Raw genomic sequence first — 20,280 nt, 5'->3', positions numbered from 1 at the left:
CCTAGCACTGAATACTTATCGTTACATTATAGTTAATAGTAATTATTTTTGCCCATTATAACAATAACACAGTATTTCACTATGGCCCCATGCCTGTTGTGCTACTGGTTCCTTAACCCAGTCCACACAGACCTGCAGATCTACGCTGTAACTCCCATCCCAGAGAGCCAGGACGTGCTGCAGAGAGACGGTGTGCCTGACAACATCAAAAGCTTCTACAAGTTCAATCACATCTGGAGGTTCAGATACGACCGGCCGTTCCACAAGGGGAGCAAAGACAAGGAGAACGAGTTCAAGGTAAAACACTGACTGCTGGAAGACTGTTACCTGTCCATTTCAACTGTGGAGGCAGCAATGTACTGTGTTCTAGTTATGCGTTTTTGTTCTAAAAATTTAACTAAATGCCAAATCCCTCTTTTTAGCAATGTATATGGTGTTTTAATAGCTTTATCTATATTTCATAGTCATTTGTTTGCATTTTTTTTTGTGCAAAACTAGGTAAATATGCAGTGTTCTGGTCAAAAATACCAAAATCTAGGGCGTTGTGCTGCCTCCAGTGGCCTCTGCAATTTCCAATAGTTGACATAGTTGACATAGATGACATCACCCAAGACTGCCCTGATTACAAGGAAAAAAATAAATAAATGGCGACAGGAGCGGACTTTAAAAGTGTAGATACCTATTAGACCAATCACAATTTTCATTATACCTCTAGACCCTGCCCCTTCTCCCCTTCGTCCACAGGAATTGCCCAGTTTAAATGTGGGCAGAGTTTAGGTGTTTAGTAAATCTTTAAATTTGTTTTTCCCCCAAATGTCAATGCTCGTAGAAGAGTTTTACACTGCTAGACACGGTTAGATATTCTGGTTTACTTTACATGTAGCGTGAGTAGCATAGTGACAGTAGCTCAGTCCGAATGCTGTCATTGTGTCCTTGGGCAAGACACTTAACTCACCTTGCCCTGTCTGGTGCATGAATGTGTGTGTGTGTGTGTGAATGGGTGAGTGATTCTTTTATGTAAAGTGCTTTGAATGCCTAGAAGGTGGAAAAGCGCTATATAAAAATGTGACTATTTACCATTTACCTGAGCTGTTTTTAATACATTTAATCACAGACAACAGACTGGCAACTAGAGCCTTAATGACAAAAATACTGCCTTACATTTATATTGCTCTTTAAATTAAAAAGTTTCTCATAGCGCTACAGTGACATTATTATTCTTCCACTCCACTCTCAGTTGTCAGCTCTATTTTGTACACATTTTGTGCCACAGCTGCTCTGGTGCAAATACACATAGACAGAGCTGCCAATCTATGCCATAGCCAACTCTGACCACCAATAACTTTCTAACAGCATGCAGGTACTAAGCCACTGCTGCTCCCCAAATTTATGATTTATCGTACAAAAGGTTAACCACAACTGTAGTCAGAAGGAACAGCATTTCATCTCCCAAGAATTAAGATGTATTATAAAACTGTGGCACTTAGCAGGCCATTTTCTGCACCCAGGGATGAGGTTTTAAGTGTTTCATTTCAAAGCGTTGATAAAAAGACTTGCACTTGTTTATTATTTTAAGAAGGGACCCTGTTAACTCATACTAATCACTGCTGGAGGTTTTCAGATTCTAGATTTGATGATGGCATACTCCCAGATGGGGGCATAAGAACCAGTTTTTCCTATTCATTACATTGTACTTTACCATTCAATATCTCAAACATAAATTCACAAATGTTAAACCTAATGATTTCTTTCAGGGATTAGACCTAAGGACTCACTGTATTACAAAATATATCTGCATTTTTTGTATTATATACACTGCCTTGCCAAAAAAAAAAAAAAAAAAAGACCTGACCAACTGCAGCAACCTCAGATCATAGCACTGCCCCCATCCAGGTGACGACTTTTATTTTGGCCAGGCAGTCTATTATTGGCCTATAGAATATTGTGATGCCATCTGAAACTCAGGAATATTCACTAACAACACAAAATAAGAATTTGGACAATGAGTGGACCGGTCAAGTTTAATCGTGTCCAAGTGATTTTCCAGTGCTTTTCTTGGGTTTAAAAAGCACTAAATCGATAGAGGGCAGTTGGGTTGTGTAGCGTGCCGGAAGCCCTGTCTCCATCCTACAGGATCAATAGACGGTGTCAGCTCCTGTCCGCTCTGCTAGAGTGTCCTTGAGCAAGACCCCAATTTTCAATCAACATTAAATAATTTAGGAATTACTCTGTGTACCTGACTGTTCCCTCATTAAATCAAGGTGAAGGTGAAAGCTAATTTAGGTGTCTATCCTTAATCTTTAAAATTTTCCTCACACTTTTTTGGAAGCTGTTTTATAGAAGTCAAATAATGTAACTTTAATGTAACATAATGTAACTTTTCTGGAGGGTCTGCCACGGAGATGTTATTGTGTTGACTGTAATATTGCACTGTGTGGCATTAAGCAAATTTATATTTGATTTGTTTTATTAAGGATCATATTTTATTGTTAAAAATTACATTGAACAACGTGCATTCTTACTATGGATGGAGTTTCCTCTCCACAGATTTGACCTGTAACTTGGCTTGGTGGCATCTGCTCCTTGTCTCTATGGAGATAGTTAGTTTAATACCTTATTACTCTGGAAGATTCTTGGCAAAGCAATCTTAACATCTTCATGAAGATAATCAGGTTATGAAAATGCCTCTTTACAATGATGTTTTATGGTTGCCCAAGATTAGTTTAAACTGTGTATTGCATTTTACACATATTTGTCAGTAACACAAAACAAACAAAACAAACAAATCTTCCATTGACTTGTATGGTAATTTTCTTAAGTTTTATGCTCTTCACCACCATTCAAAACATAAAACACCCACAACATAAGTGTCTATAGTGTTCGCCTTTACAAAGCTCTTTGTTGAAGTGATAGAACGTATTGAGTTTGTAAGTTTATGAGCTGTCTGCCTGACCTTGTGGTTTGTTGGCATATTGACAAGCTAGCTGACAGTGTTAGTGCTAGAACATGACTGACGACTAGAGATGTAACACATAACATTTGACCTACAGCGCCAAGTGGGTATAGGTAGAAGATAGAGTCTATATATTCAACTGTGTAACATAATGAATTTATATGGACAATATTGTAGTAGTTATGCTTTGTTTTATTAAATTCATTGGTAAGTTGTTTGGTTTTTTTTGTTTTTTGTTTTTTTTATCCTGTCACCCTGTTGGAGATGGGGGTGGGTGCTATGTTGGTATATTTTTTCGGCTAAATCAATTGTGATTTTCGATTCAATAGGCTCTGTGCACACCAGTGCTCTGCAACCTCACTGTTAGCGTCACTATTCCTGTCCAATTGTATCTCTGTGAGGTTTTTGCAGAGTTGCTCTAAAATGAATAAATATTTAAAGATAAGGCAGTGGACAGGGAGCTTCGGGTGGATGTCATTGACAATATGTTAAAAACTACACAAATAAAATGAATACTACACTAGAGGACTCATCTGTGTTTAGAAAGAGAGATGTTTGTGTCAATTTGCTAACACTAATTCTAATTTTGAGGCACAATATATGGTAAAATAACCACAAACTGAAGTATTCTACATAATAAGTGGGTAGTCTTTATTTTAATTTATTTGACTTTTAATAGGTTCCTTGTTTTATGTTTTTCAATTTTAATAAAATTGACTGACACAGTGAGGTACCTAGCATGCTGCTGTGCTCAAAGCCTATTCAATGTAGTCTTATTAAAATAAATTTATTTTTCTCAATATAAACAATACAGTTTTTTAACAGAAAAAATAGTCTGATTTCTTCGTTCATAGTCTGAATTCTACTCCAAACCACATGTCGTTACTGACAGAAGACTATCTGTAAATTTCTAGTTAAAAAATATCATGGTTTGAAATGACTGAATCCTCACCTTGGTTCAAATTAATTGCACAGCCCTCAGTGTTTAGCCCATTTTAACTCTATATGTGTATAATGTGTGTGATTGCAGAGCCTGTGGGTGGAACGGACCACACTGACGCTGGTGCAAAGTCTTCCAGGGATCTCCCGCTGGTTTGAAGTGGAGAAGAGGGAGGTGGTACGTACAACACCCATAATCTTCACTAGAGAGTTATGATGATGGACGGCAGGGGCCTGTATAACACTATGGGAAATTTCAAAGTTATGATTCACAAATGTTGAACCATCACTTATTGGGAGTTGTTAGGCATTGGCTCCACAAACTTGCCATTTTAATCTTATGGCTTCAAGTCTTTTTAATTGCTGAAAAATGGCACTTTCATTTATATATTACAGATTTTAATAAACCAGGTCAACAAATCTGCAATTTGACAGTTCAAAGGGCTCATGTTACACTATTTTCTGATCTATGTTACAATGTTATTTCCTCATCAAAACATCCCTCAGCTGGAATTTTTCTCTCAAACAGAAAACACTCTGTTCCACCTTGTGATGTCACATGGTAATACAGGAAGTGCTCCATTGTGTTTTTAAACCTCATACACCTTCATTAAAATCATTTAGAATATTTCAGCCCTGGTAAAAGGTAGCTGTTAACTTGAAAACTACCTCTACATGACATCGCAAGGTGGAACACAGTATTTGAGCTTTGGAGATGTAGACAGACTAATAATAAAGGGTTACTCAAACATGTATGTATGAATGAAACAAAACACAACTCCAGGCATGTTTTTGATGGGGTAACAACTTTATAGCATTGCTTAAAGCTCATAAGAGTCCATTTTGTTTCTTGAACAGCAAATTCCACCTGTCCTCCAGTTCACTGTTAAACAATTGGGATTCTACAGGATTCTACAGTGTTGTGATGTCATGTGAACTCTGTGTTGATGTCAGTGCATTGATGGACTGTAATGACTGAGGTCTTCAGGTGAACGCCAGTGGACACGTTTCATGACCTTTGAAAGATTAGATTTGACTCTGTAAATCAGATTGTTGGTTTCATCTTGTTTTGGACATCCCGGTGTTTGATATTTAAAATGTCAGCAAGTCAGTCCAAAGTGTTTTAATCATATAAGTGGTTAATTTGATTTATCATACATGTTGACCTTTTATTGATCTAGTTTATTTGGACTATTTTGTTTTCATTGATACCGGTATTAAAATCTCAAACAATCAGATCATATTTTTGGTCCATAGTCAGATTGAAAGAAATTGTAGATTGTGGATACCATAGGGAGAGTAAATTACAATTTTGTTTAAATATATAGTTTAAATATAACTAATCATCTAAACATCCTCCAGGTATTATTTGCGTCCCTCTGTTTATTCAGATGTAGTCTGGAAGTGAAGTTTATGCATTTATTTCAACAGATTGCCTTACCGAAAAGACAAAATAGCATCAGTATGTTTATAACCAAATTGTTTTTCAGGTGGAGGTGAGCCCGCTGGAGAATGCCATCGAGGTGATTGAGAACAAGAACCTGCAGCTGCGCACTCTGATCACTCAGTGTCAGAACCGGCAGATGACCAACATCAACCCGCTCACTATGTGCCTCAATGGGGTCATCGACGCTGCGGTCAACGGGGGCCTGGCCCGATACCAAGAGGTAAGTCACGTAGGGATGTAAAAAGGATATACTAAAACATATATATATATATATATATATATATATATATATATATATATATATATATATATATATATATATATATATATATATATATATATATATATATATATAAAGATAATAATAATAATAATATAAAAATAATAATTTTCAAAAATGACCTTTCTTGAATCGTGTTTGAATTGTTTTGATCTTCACCAGAACAAGTAGGGCCACATGGTAATATTAAACGTGCACTAGGTACCTACTGATTAAGCATATGCTACCTGCTTGTCACTATGGAAATGTTATCACTTTGGCTAGAATGTCCCACACTATGGCATTAAACTTATATGCATGGAGACAAGCAGGTGATGCCGCCAGGAAATGTTATAGGTTCCATCTGTGAAGAGGCGATCCCAGTCACAGTAAGAATGTGTTTTAAATGTTTTTTCTTTAATCAATACAGTAATTGCAATTGAATAAATGCAAGATATATATATTTAATGTCATACTGTGGAATATTCCAGGTCAAGCAATAACATCTCCATAGAGACAAACAGGTAGCACACCCTCCACCAGAACAAGAAGGTACATAGTGCACTTTTAAAAAGACAACTGTTATTTTGTTTTTGTGTAATTACTTTTGATTATATAAAAATGTGTGTTTCAGATTTAAATTATGGTATCAAAATCTGTATTAAGTAGCCTTTTCCTTAGTGCCAAAATCAAGACATTTTAGTATTGTGAAAGTGCAAACGCCTGAATGGATGAAGGATAGAGTTGGAGTGTTTTAGAGACTGAACCGGAGATGAGAGATGACATATAGATTTCCAAATCATCCATGAAGGTGGTTTTATACTGGGAGACGTATGAGCAGGCAGCAGCATTTGTAGAGGGACAGATGGATGGATGGATGGGTGAATGAGTGCGTGAGGGGGTGAGGGTATGACTTAGTGGGTTTACATGATTCGAGGAGGAGGAGGAGGAGGAGGAGGAAATACGGGATTAGATGGATGTGTGATATACAAATGGCCTGGAAGGGGGTGTGGTCGAGGGATGAATGCAGGGATAAAGAGGAGTCGGGTCAAAAATGTGAGATAGAGGAGAGTGAGGGAGTGAGATGGATTGTGTAATGATTATGGGAATGAGATGGGAGGGGGTTTGGAGCTGCTTCCTGTACGGCACATGAGGAGAAAGAACTATGACGTATTGGGTGAGCGAAACACTGAAAACGTGCTATTTGCTATGCTGAAGGGACTGTAGCCCACCTGATTTTTTTATGCAATAAGGTAAAATATGCTTTACCTAAGTACATATATATATATATATATATATATATATTGTAAAAGCAGCTCCTCAGGAAGTGCACTGATAGCATGCTAGTAGTTCGTAGGGTTACTCTGACAGCTCGTGTGAATAATTGGGAGGCTTGAAATGCGTTAGTAAAGTGTACATCAGGTACAACACATTTAAAATATATCTATCTCCCCATTTCATGTTATAATGATCCTATACAGTCAAACCTTTGGGCTAGATAATATTTATTTTTTAAATGATTTTGTACATATTTTTGTATTAATTTGACTTCATTTCAATTTGTTAATACTTTCATAAGATATTGTTCAACCCAAAACTGAGCTATGTTAAATCTATTGCATACCCTTCTCAACAACACATTGTTTTCCTAGAGATACCATATTTAACCAAGAACTACAATTCACAGAAATGATTTAAAATGCGCTTGAGAAAATGGTTGTACCGTCAGCAGAGACTGGACTCGACGACTTGCTCTCTGTCGCATAGCAACCGCAGAGTTCTGCTGGGAGAGAGTCAGATCTGAGTGTGTGGTAGCTGTGTGTGTTTGAGTGAGGGGAGGGTGGGGGGGGGGGGGGGGTCTCCTGGTGTACACTATGTGTGGAAAAGGTGTAAATAATTTTCTACTTGTGTTTTTTTTTTTTTTTTAGCTATTTATAATGCCATTTTGTTCTAATGCATTGGTCCCATTCTAGTCTTGGTTTAGTCATTGTCTAGTCTAGGTTTAGTTCTGGGATTAATCCTATTTTAGTGACATTTGTGATGCAATGACTGTGCAACTTTCAGTGGTAGGCAGTAGTTATAGTTACCTTTACCTTTACTTTTCCACAAAGTAATTGCATTACTGTGTGATGAAACTTACCAGATAAAATAAGCTACCCAAAAAAATCGTCAAAAATACACCCCAGCTGCTTTTACAAGTTAAAACAAGCTATATTCAGCCTTATTTGCCCTGAAAATCACCAAATGCATCCAGAGCCAGTGTTATAAGCTATTGTCATTCACAGAGCTCAAATCCCCGAAACAGACTCACAACTGTACAGTCACAACAACGGAGAGCAAACTACTGTCCCCTTTACACAGCAGACTGTGGCCAAACAGCACATTTACCAAACACACAGATATCAGAACATAATAAACATGTGCACACCACATGACAGTGGTGATACACTTGTGCAGCTACTGCCGATAAGTAGGGTACGCAGAGGACTGTGTCCACTATCGCATCGCTAACGTCTTTTTAGCAGTCTGTAAACCCCAGACGCACGTGTCACTCCTGCTGTAGTCATTTGGTTGCACTCCCATCACAAGGAGTCGCCAAATAACAATGTGCATCCATAAACTAATTTTTTATTGGCCAAGCCAATAAAATGTCAGCAAAGTCTTTACGGCGACCTAGTGCTGCTTCTGATTGGTCACCTTTACAATCATTCTCTGTTTTAGCCAATCACTGTCTCTAATCCCTCGTCTGTGTCTTGTTTACTTCCTTACTTCCTTATTACTACTTACTACTAAAGGAAAAACTTTGCAGCTGAGTCTGGTCCATCACCGCTGCTGAGACTCACATTACATTAACAAGCCCCATTAGACTGACAGTAACTACAACAGCATTACACCAGAGGAAAGAGTCATTAGTTAGATTGTTCATTATTGGTAAAAAAAATAATGCCCTTATTAACGCCGTTATGCTTACTATTATTATATATAAAATATCTATATTAAATGTAAGTAATATCATAACATCATTTGGCCTGGCCTTTTATCGCCTATATATTACTATAACATATGTTTTCTTTTAACATAGATTTTTCTAACTATGATCACTCCATGGCATATAAATAATATCTCTCTTCAGAATAGTACGAGCAGTGCCCTTTGGAAACATCAATCTTCACCATCACCATATAATAGCGACTGACAGCTGCGGCGGTCGGCTCTGATAGAAACGTATGAGAAATTGTCATTATTAATATTCAGACGTATCACTTTATTTTGAGCTGGACCCTGGAGGAGGATGCTGCCTGATCTGTTTCTTCCCCTCACTGTTCATCTCTAATTGGAATTTTCTAGTGATTAACTCCGCCTCTCCACTGTGAACTCTGAGTCTCCAATGAACTGCATGAATTTTCCATCATTGACAGATTGGTAGAAAATTATTGATTACATTTGCGGCCTTTTCCCTAGATATATTCGCCGGGAGAAATCAAAAATAATCCTTATCGTTTCAATTAACTATCTTCTTATATCAAGTATAGATTTCATGTAATGTTTGATTCACAAGGTAAATCCCACTCCAAGCTTTTTACTACTCTGAAAATTGAAGATAGTTGAAACCCTGCATAGTTCTTCTCTCAAACAGAAAACACTTTATTCCACCTTCTGATGTCATGTAGTAATATAGCTCCCTTGTGTTTTTAAACCCCATACACCCTCAATAGAATCATTTGGATGATTTCAGCCCTGGAATTGCCCATCTCTATTAAACTAAAGGTAGAAGGTAGGTTGTAACTTGAAAACTACCCTTTCATGACATCACAAGGTGGAACGGAGCCTTTTGAGTTCTAGAGATGTAGACATACTTTTATAAACCAGGATTATTCAACTATGTGTGAATGAAATGAAACATAACTCCAAGTATGTTTTGCTGAGGTAACAATAGCTCACAAGAATACAGCTTGTGTAATATAGGACCTTTAACCTTTTTTTGTGCCAGATAAAGAAAGAAAATAGTTCCTTTTGTGAATCTGTTTTCTCATGCTAATATTTTTTGAACCACAGAGCATAATTTAAATTATTGTACTGGTTCATCTCTAAACTGTTATTTATACATAATTTGTACCCACAACTCTTCTATATCTTGCTCGTCGTCAGTCACTCGTCTCTGTCTTCTTTGGAGATAGACAGGTGTGTCCAGGGAACAGGAGGCATTCTGCTGTTTGTGAACCACACCTTTTCTGCACTGTCCTTTCATGTGCTTCTTCTGCTTAAGGTTTTAAAGCAAATAGCTATACAAATAATTTTAAAGCAAGTAGCTAGATATGTAATTTTTGTTCAGAGCATTACAATCAATTTAATCCACTAAACAGGACTTAAAGGGCCCATATTACGCTATGTTCTGATCGATGTTATATGTTGCTTCCTCGTCACAAACATACCTGGAGGTCTGTTTTGTATAATTTACACGTTTAAGGTTGCATACTAGATTTATTTCTGTTTCCTTTACTTTTGAGTCAGCTTTGTTCACATACACCGCACATCATTCACCCCAAACACGCACCATGAGAGCCCATCAGCTGATCGCTAAACTTATTTCTGTAAAGCGATTTAAGAGGACAGAACCCTGTGATACGCAAACACGCTCACTTCCCCTATATCCAGTAGTCTTTTCTTTCACCTTTGACTAAATATATTGTGAGGACTGTATGTGGAGGAGGAGTGGTGGCGGAGGAGGAAAAGCTTTTGGAAGATACACAGACAGACCCAGGCTCACCTGTGCAGACGGGGGCAGGAGGAGACATTCTGTTGATATTAAGTTGATCCAAATTGCCTCGTTGGACGAACGTGTCAAGCAGCAGCTCTGCAGCACCTATTCATAGTCATCCATGCACTTTTTTGTCCAATTCTAAGCACTTTTACTGTCACAGTGGACTGCATAGGTCGGCCCGAGGTTGGCCGCCTTCACACCACACTCGCCCCGCTCCAGAGTGTGAATGGAGCCCCCTGTTTGTAGAGCTTTCAGACCTGTTGGGATCACGCCGGCCCAAGTGCACCGCTCTCGGAGTCAATGCTCTTTTACGTCAACTCAACTCGTGGCAATGTGAAAACAACCAAACACACAAACCTTGCATATTTAGGCTCTTCTTATTCTCTCAAACTGAAAACAGTCTGTTCCACCTTGTGATGTCATGTGGTAATACAGGAAGCGTTCCACTGTGTTTTTAAACTCCATACACAGGTAAAAGGTATTTGTTAACTTGAAAACTATCACTACATGACATCACAAGGTGGAACAGATTATTTTAAGTTTTGAGTACTCCTGGTTTATTTGTCGACATTTATTTGTTTTATTTGTCGACATCTCCAAACAAATGGGAATAAAACAAAAACACATGTCCAGGTATGTTTTTGACGAGGCTAAAATCTAACAAGACATTCTATAATAATTTCTTACTAAAAACAATGTAAACTTGAATTTGTAAATGCTACTTAGCCATGTATTTGCTTTGTTTCCTCCAATTCAGGGACATGACAATTAAAGAAAGTGGAAAGAACACATTCCTTAGCTATTCTAGCTTTTAAAGATTATAAATCATTGGCTGAATATGAATAAAATGTGACATTTTTTACGATATTCATAATTCTTTTGGTCACAATATAAACCTGAGAACTGAATGTAGTGCAATTCTTTATTAGCCATTAACAATGAGATAAACTTGTCTTGCTTTTTGATGTGTCTGTTTATGTCACATTAACCTTACATTATCACATTTGCTCATGTAATGTCATTGTGTAAAAAAACTCAAAATCATTATGTTAACATAGCTAACATTTGGTACTGTGATATCCTTATACATAGGATAACTAATTCGTAATTAACACTAATATGTAGTAGCATGAGATTATTATCATACTTAAGGGTCATTGACTGTATATATAAATGGACATAGCTTACCTGCTGGCTGGCACGTTCCAAATAGAAAGTGAGGATGAACGCACTTCTGGCTTTATCGACTCTGACTCCTATTGACTTTCTATTGAAAATTTGTCATCCTGGTATTATTTATTTTTATTTTGCGATTGTATCTGTAAATTAAGATAACATTAATAACAGACAAATCAGGTTCCTTCTTTCCTGAGGTTGCTCCTGCTAGCATTCAGCAGCCTTGCTCCTGATTGGCTCCTAGGTTGCTATGATACTCGCGGCTCCAAATTTGCCCCTGCAACTGCCAGCCTTGATGATGCTAGATTTGACTGGAAACAAATGCTATGGGTGAAGTCACACTTCCTTAGTCAACTTCTTTTTACAGTCTATGTTCAGGCTTAATAAATGACATTGTTTTCCTTTATTGGTGTCACAAATGCCACCTTGTCCCCAGTTTGTTCACTGACATTCTTAAGCTCTTAAACAAAGCCTTCTGTGTGCTATAGTTGAGTGTATGAGCCCAGTGGGGATCCAGGTAACTGCAGCTCTGCCTCCCAGTGTGAGAATAACAGATGTGCTGCATTATGTCTGTGTGCAGGCCTTTTTTGTCAAGGACTACATTATGAACCACCCAGAGGACGGAGACAAGATTGGACGACTGAGGGAGCTTATGTTCGAACAGGTTTGTGCTGCAATATCGTTTTTTGACATTTTAGGACAAAGTAGAGAAATAGATGTAATACAGTAGATATAGTAGCCACAAATTGTAAGATGAATACTGCTACTTTAAATAATATTACTTGAGTAGAATTAAAAGGTAATGATCCAAATATTTACTTGAGCAACATTAAAAATATATATGATGCTGCAAGTTCTCAGTTTAAAGGGCCCATATATATTGATTAAGGTGTGTTTTGTTTAATTCACACATGTTTAACGCACAAACCCTGCATATTTAGGCTGAGTTCCTCTCAAACAAAAAGCACTCTGTTCCACCTCCTGCCATGTGGTACTACAGGTGTGTTCCACTGTGTTTTGAAGCTCCATACACTTTCACTAGAATCATTTGGATAATTTCAGCCCTGGAATTACCAGTCTCTACTGAACTAAAGGTAAAAGGTAGCTGTTTACTTGGAAACTACCACTTCATGTCATCACGAGGTGGAACAGAGCATTTTGATCTTTTGAGATGTAGACAGACAAATAATAAAGGAATACTTAAACATGTTTGAATGAAACAAAACACAACTCTGGGTATGTTTTTGATGAGGTAACAACATTATAACAAAGCTAAAAGCTCACAAAAGACAGTTTTATGTAATGTAGGACCTTTAAATGAATTACAATAAATATACTTTTAAAGATATATCACCACTTCTAGTAAGATCTATAAGCGATTTTTAACAGACTTGATATATATTTTGCACTCATCACGAGTTCACAATTAAACAGAGTTAGAAAATATAGTGCTTATTGTTTGCTTGTGTGTCAACTTAAACAATAATTCTTGTATAAAACTCTCCAAGTAGACTTCATATGATTAATTACTACAATGGATCTCACAGTACGAGTGTGCCAAGTCCTGCTGATTTATTTTCTCAGCGACGATAACATGATCAAGCTGCTGTCTCAACACAGCTAAAGATCATTTGGGATTTCCAAGGTTTTCTTATTGGGACTGCTACAGAGATTAGAGAGCTATTTTTAAAAAGGAGGACAGTAGTGCTTTGAATAGTAAGTTGTTTTAGAAGGCAGTGCTAAGAATACACATAAAAGTTGCACATATTGGTTTGATCTGTGGAAAGTTAATACATTTAACAGAAAACAATAGTAATCATTTTTATTTATTTATTAATATTTTACCTAAAAAGATTTCTGGCAACCAACATATTTAAGAAAAGAAAACTAGAAAGTAAAATTATAAAAACACAAAATTTGCGTTGGTGGATTTCAGATTCTAAAATGTGTCTTAGTCCCAGATGGGACAAGACACATGTTAAAGTCACAATGTTGAATCTGATCATTTCTATTAATGTCTAGACACTGGAATTCACTATAATACAACAAAATACTGCCTATAATTGTTATTTATCATAGCTGCTTCCCCATCTGTGTTAAATATTATTGGACGATAGCAGTGGTTCTGAAATTATAGTGCCTGTACCACTGGTGGTATTGTCCAGTTATTTGTTGAGTCAATTTAATCCACATTTTTTCCCTCTTTTAACCAATTCTTTGTTTAGCACTAGTATAGCGACTGTAGTTCTAATTTTAAGATCTAATTTAGAACAGCTGGTACTCGGAAAGTCAAATACTCATTTTGTGTACGGTGTGTAAAGTTTGAGAACTACCAGTCTATAGAATATTTCACTATCATCTAAAACCCATCAGCTGAATGCTCTGCTCCCCTCAGGCTCATATTCTGGAGTATGGCCTCGCTGTCCATGAGAAGTTCGTTCCTCAGGACATGAGGCCTCTGCACAAGAAGCTGGTGGACCAGTTCCACCTGATGAAGTCCAGCCTGGGCATTCAGGTAGTGCTCTGTTTGTTCTGACGCTCATACATATTTATGATCCTCCATCGCTGACACCTTTATGAGGCTCTGTGATTGAGGGTTTATTAAAAGTAATGCACTGTGCATTAGAAAGTATAATATTGTTTTCTTGAGTCATTAACTTTGCTTTATGGCAACACTTCCTGTATTTGACAACAGCCATGAGAAGATGGTGGTGTAGAAGGGGGGACATAAGTCAATACACAAACTCAATCTAAATTTTAGAGAACACAATATATACTGTGGATTTCTAGAAATATTGTATGCTAGTGTAGTACTGCACTATGTAATTATTATATTTTTAACCCTAGTAACTAAAGAAGTAATAAAAGTAGTTTGAATGGTAGCATTGATAGCTGAGTGTTGGAATTGTATTAATAATTATCATTATTGTACTACTATAACACAGCAATTAAACAAGAATTAGTTCTGCAGGTTATATCCAGGTCCTGGTACAATTTTACCATTGCTTATAGGACCAGGGTCAGTGATTCTCCTCTCCTAGTGCTTTGATCTGTGTGTATTGTGAATACATCATTTTTTTATTCACATCATTAAACACCAAACCTCGACTTTGACTGCTATTTAATCGCATACATTTACGGGGCTCCCTTAAAATTGCAGGAGTTCCCTCCGTACGTGCGAGCCAGTCCAGTGCACTTCACCAACGGCAGCCCTCGGACCTGCCGGAACTCTGTGCCCAACATCATCAGCCCCGACGCAGGCAGGGGAGTGACCAGGCGCAGGTCAGCAGCTCTGTGAGGGTTTTTTCTCTATTGTGATTTTTGCATTAACCATGTTATTTTCATTCAACACACACATTTATTTATATTCATGGGTTTCAGCTTCCTGTTAAATTATTATTATTATTATTATTATTATTTTATGTATTTTTTTTTATTCAAAAGACATAGCCTGATATTTTGTTTTAAATTGTTAATCGCTATGGAAATAGTCCTATGTTTTCATCATTGTGAAACCCACGAATAGGTAGATGTATGTATGCAATAAAACTCAAATTAAAAAAATATATATTGTGCTTCTAATAATTACCAATTCTGAAGTTATCCATGGGTTTCAGTCACATGATTCATTCCTGTTTTGCAGGACTCTTTGAGGGCATAACCTCATTCAGATGTTACCATAGCAATTAAGAATTGCTATGGTAACAGTCCTCACTTGAAACCTATGTGGTAAAATAAGTGTTGCTATATTTTCACATTTTGTAACTTTCTTTTGCCAGCCTCCAGACTAGAACTCTGTCCTTTTCTGATCCTGTTTTACTTGACTATTTTTTTCCCTTTAAATAACATCAAGCCTCATACCCTTACTTACACACTCTCCCTCCTTTCCTCCCTCTCTTCTCTGTTCTTTACCCATCTGGGCGTAAATAGAGATGTGCGTGTGTGTTTTTGGACCATGCTCCAGTCTTGTTTGGTTCCTATTTGTGTGTATGCTTGCTCTGTGCCCGGTGACCTTGCCTTGCTGTGTACCTGCATCTTTCCTTCCTCCACAGTCTGATCCCAGGGGGCAAGATACAAGCCATCCCATACTCTCAATCTACCGCTGACATTTCTCTCCTCCTCTTTCTCCTCCTCCTCCTCCTCTCTGATTTTCACTTTTTGAGTTGGTGGTGACACAAAAGCAGGTTGCAGCCTTTGATGAAATATTTGTGCGATGAGTGCTCTCAGCCTTTCACTAAACTTTGAAAAAATGTGTGTTTCATTTTATCTGCCTCTTGTCTCAAATGTGTCTTTTTGTCTTTCCTATCCCATCTGCTTCCCTGCTGCTAAAACAAAATGGCTGTGGTGAGTGGAATTCATCATGCAGTCTTGTTATTAATCTGTTCCTTTTATTCCCTTTAATAATATTACTTTGTTTATCTTTCCCGTAGTCCTCTCAGTTACCCAGCTGTGAACCGCTACTCCTCATCCTCCCTGTCGTCTCAGGCCTCCAACGAAGTCAGTAATATCACAGGGCAATCAGAAAGTTCGGATGAAGTTTTCAACATGCAGGTACTAATCAGTAAATTACTACATAGCACCACCACATGTCCACATCATCACTTGTATCATTCAAAAATACTTTTGCTCAAGTACATTAAGTATTTAAAGTATCCATTTGCACCACTGCTGACCCTCCTTCTGGTTATTATTATGGCCAATTTAGGCTGATTATTATGGCTAAAATAATAGTGATTAACGATTATACCACAATAATTATTAAAGGTTCTGACAATTTGAAATGTTATGGACATGAATAATTATAATTGTAATATTAAAAAGAAGTTCTATATTTAAATAACTGTTATAGTATTGTACTCTGTTATTAGTGAAAACAACTATGATCTAAAAGAAAACATCATGGAGTAGTTTTATTCTACACATTCTGGTGACATAAAGGCAATTATCTTTGTTGGCTATTCTCACATGATATAAAATGTCCCTCAAATGACTTATCATAGTAAACGGTAGTATTGTTTATTGTCCTGTCCCTACATCCAAGATAGTACTGTAAGTTTTTCACTACATATGAATACGTTCTAGATGTATTCACTGTTAATTGTGAATTGTGACAGAAATTTTGAGCAATACCAGAAACATATGTTTATCTTTGTTGGGATAGACAATACAGTTAATCTTACGTGCAAAGTAACTTTACTTATTTTAATATCTGCAGCAATCAAACACTTGTACACATTCACACATTTGCAAGGTGGATCGAGGCCTGTCACAATAACACGTTTTGAAGCACAATATATTGCTACAGATATTACACAACAACAATAAAGCAGGATAATCCCAGTAAACCCTTTTTAAAAAATGGCTGTATCAGTAAAGGCAACAAATAAATAGCAGAATGAACTAACAGTTAGTCACAGAAGTGACTTATTCACCCCTGTACGGCACAAATCTCATGTTATTACAACTTAAAGAACAAAAATATCAAAAAAATTTACAGACAATAAATACTGAGCACAAAAATGTATTGTTTCAGCTTTCATATATTGAACAATAAGACGATATGCCTAGGAATTATATCACAATAATTAGCAATGCTAGTTGTGAACTCAAACAACTAGAATGGGCACATTCATACCAACTTAGTAATCTTTTTTTTTTTTTAAGTAACTGTTGCATAGGACACTTTTAAGAACTTCTTGTACTTTCTAATCATCTGAACATCTCATGACCTCACCTCACTCATTCTTTTTCAAGTTTGTACCAAAGGACTAAACCTTATTTTACCAAATTTACCAAAGAGCCACACTTATACCCTGCTGCTTTGTACCACAACACATTGAGCCATTACTTTCGGCTATTTTTGGATAATTCTGAAAACTCCTGGCATGACGTCTGCTTGTTGCACCTGCCAGCACACATTCATTATAAAGGAGTGAACAAAATGATGAAAAAAAGATTGTTGTTGAGACGTGACTCAGCCTATTATAACATAAACATCAGAAAAAGCAACTCCTTTGGCACGGTTCCCCTCAGAGAATCCATTTGTAGGTTTTTAATTGGAGCCCTGTTGTGAATTGTGGAAAAACAGAACTATTTACTATGTACACAACATATTTTCACACTGAGAAAAAAAAATAAAAAAAATCACAATCTTAAAGCGCCTATATTAGTACTTCTCGGAAAACACTCCACCTTGTGATATTATGTGGTAATTCAGAAAGTGTTCCACTGTGTTTTTAAACTCCATACACCTGCTCTTGAATAATTTGGATAATTTCCGCCCTGGAATTCCCATCTCTAGTGGACAAAAGGTAAAAGTTAACTTGGAAACTACCACTTCATGACATCACAAGGTGGAACAGAGCATTTTGAGCTTTGGAGATATGGACAGACTAACAATAAAGGGTTACTCTAACATGTGTGAATGAAACAACAACACAACTCCATGTATGTTTTTGAGGAGGTAACAGCATTAAGCCATGACTCATAGGAATCTGTTTTTTGTAATATAGGAGCCTAAATATGCAGGATTTGTGTGTTCAAAATGTAATGTAATGTATAAAAAACGAATAACGAATAAAAACTCCGGATATGTTTTGATGATTAAACAACATTATAACATAGATCAGAAAATAGCATAATATTAAATAAGATACCATAATATGCTAATAACTGCTTGCTAACTATTCATATTTGTCTTGATTTTAGTATATTTTTACTATATTAAAACAAGATTTCCCAATAGAATGAGTCATTTTCTTCTTATTTCAAGTGCAGTAGCTTTAGTCTTAAGTCTCATTTCAATCAAGAAAATGCATCATTTTCTTATTTGGTGCAAAACAAGACATTTCGTGCCTGTTCTTTGGCAAATCATATTTTAAGATTTAAAATTTAAGTCAAAATGTACTAAATGAAGATAAATGCTGCTTGATTTGAGCACTTATTAACATCTTATTTGAGATACATGTTTTTGCAGTGCGCTGTTTCTGTGAATGAAAACTGTATTATTTTATTTTCACTACAGCCAAGTCCATCTACCTCAAGTCTCAGCTCCAACCACTCTGCCTCTCCGAACGTGACAAGCTCTGCTCCTTCTAGTGCCAGAGGTGGGCATAATGTTCTTTTTATTTTACAACTCAATTCACAGCTCTTATGTCCTATTTACCAGGCATTTAAATCCAGTGTGGCCAGGCAAAGATAGCTGAGGTAATTTAGTGTGGAGGCTCTCAGTTGAGGGATGTGACCTTTGACCTTTTGATTGGCACTACACCAAATGTTTGTTTTCTGTGGAGGTCAGTGAAGGCAGTTGACAGCCAGGGGTACCCAGAGCAGAGAGGACAGAGGATATGCAGCAAAACAAACTTGAAATGTTATGGAGAATACAAAATGAGATCATGGAAATAAGTGATAGTGATGCGCAAACAACTCACAAAGGATGCATACATTTGGATACTGATAAAATGCCCTTGAGCACTTAAGCTAAAAGTCTGGTGTATAGCCTGCATTGTGCCTATATTGTTATGCTTATTGACAATGCTTAAGCCATACTTAACCAGGGATAACTAAAGATGCACTGTGTAACTTTTCTTGTGGGTATCCGTTGCTTGCTTGTCTCCATGGATACATTATTGCTTTGCCTCTATTGCTCCACAGTGATACCTCTCTTGCATCTGTTCAATTACAGGTGTTTTTTATCCTTAAATATACCTTGAAAAACATGCATTCTTACTGTGAATGGAGTCACCTCTCCACAGATGTGACCTGTAACTTGGTTTTGTGGTGTTAACTAGTGATGGGATTTTCGGATCTTTTATAGAATCTGAATCTTTTGGAGCTGTTCATGTCAAAGAGATATTCAAAAGACTGGTTCTTATTATACTTGTTTCTATGACCAAAGCTTATGTGACTAATTTTAACAACAAACTAATAACATAGGAATGACCGAGGCTAAAATTTGTTTAAAATGGCTCAAATTGAAAGTAGGAACGCGTTTACCCCTTTGAAATGATGCAAGATATAAATGAAACATTGCACTACAATAGTAATAATTAAAAACTAACTGGTATTAGGTTGCCAAATTTAGGTTTTGTGCCCAAAGCTCTGCTGATTCTTGTGTTGGCTCAGCATAAATCTGTGTAAAACTGCATAAAAATATGAAAGATTTGGTTGTTTTCAAAGTGAGATCCTGTTCCACCCGTTCACTTTAAGGAAACTTCAATCTACTTTTGTACATAGAGACAGATACAGTTAATATTGTCGTATTGTGAAAGGTTCCATGCAAATTAGTAATATCTCCATAGCGATAAGTAGTGACCGTCAAATGGGAAAAGTTATACAGTGCAGGATGATTAAATTAAGCAGCTCACTAACCAGGACTAAAACAGGATTAGGGTTTGAAGTTGAACATAACTATAAATGTGGATGCATTTCAAATTGTAGAGTGATGACATCATAGTCTCATAAGAAGGGCAAGAGCCATATTTCCCTATAGATTATGTGCTATTTACTTTTCCAGAAATATCCAGGAAAATGATGGTCCTTACTATCTATAATTGACTAGTCCCTTGAACTTGCTATAGTAAAACAAAAATGGCATATGAAAATGAATGAATCACATGACTTTTACTCCAAACTCAACTACAGAACTAAATCAGGTTTCAAACATTAATGTAGGAAGTAGCTAAAGTCATATCCGTGAGTGATCAACGATCTAAAGAAGACTTCAAAGTCTAAAAATTGGCTGC

General features: G+C 36.7%; 1 protein-coding gene across 4 annotated transcripts in view; it reads left to right on the top strand.

Annotated features, from left to right (window-relative positions):
• Positions 1 to 20,280, top strand: part of dock4b (dedicator of cytokinesis 4b) — a 207,949-nt gene that overhangs the window by 169,944 nt on the left and 17,725 nt on the right. Inside the window, exons 40-47 of one of the 4 annotated variants that reach the window (XM_055231425.1) lie at positions 131 to 297; positions 3,984 to 4,070; positions 5,383 to 5,559; positions 12,117 to 12,200; positions 13,932 to 14,051; positions 14,697 to 14,818; positions 15,976 to 16,087; positions 18,561 to 18,642. In XM_055231425.1, coding sequence (XP_055087400.1) covers positions 131 to 297; positions 3,984 to 4,070; positions 5,383 to 5,559; positions 12,117 to 12,200; positions 13,932 to 14,051; positions 14,697 to 14,818; positions 15,976 to 16,087; positions 18,561 to 18,642 — 951 coding nt within the window. Of the gene's footprint in view, positions 1 to 130; positions 298 to 3,983; positions 4,071 to 5,382; positions 5,560 to 12,116; positions 12,201 to 13,931; positions 14,052 to 14,696; positions 14,831 to 15,966; positions 16,088 to 18,560; positions 18,643 to 20,280 lie in introns of all 4 variants that reach the window. The other 3 variants (XM_055231424.1, XM_055231423.1, XM_055231422.1) reach the window with 3 other exon arrangements.

Source organism: Periophthalmus magnuspinnatus, chromosome 23 (assembly GCF_009829125.3).
Source record: "Periophthalmus magnuspinnatus isolate fPerMag1 chromosome 23, fPerMag1.2.pri, whole genome shotgun sequence".
In the NCBI taxonomy this organism is placed as follows: Eukaryota; Metazoa; Chordata; class Actinopteri; order Gobiiformes; family Gobiidae; genus Periophthalmus; species Periophthalmus magnuspinnatus.
The sequence above is the reverse complement of the archived record's forward strand: the minus strand, read 5'-3'. Positions and strand labels throughout refer to the sequence as shown.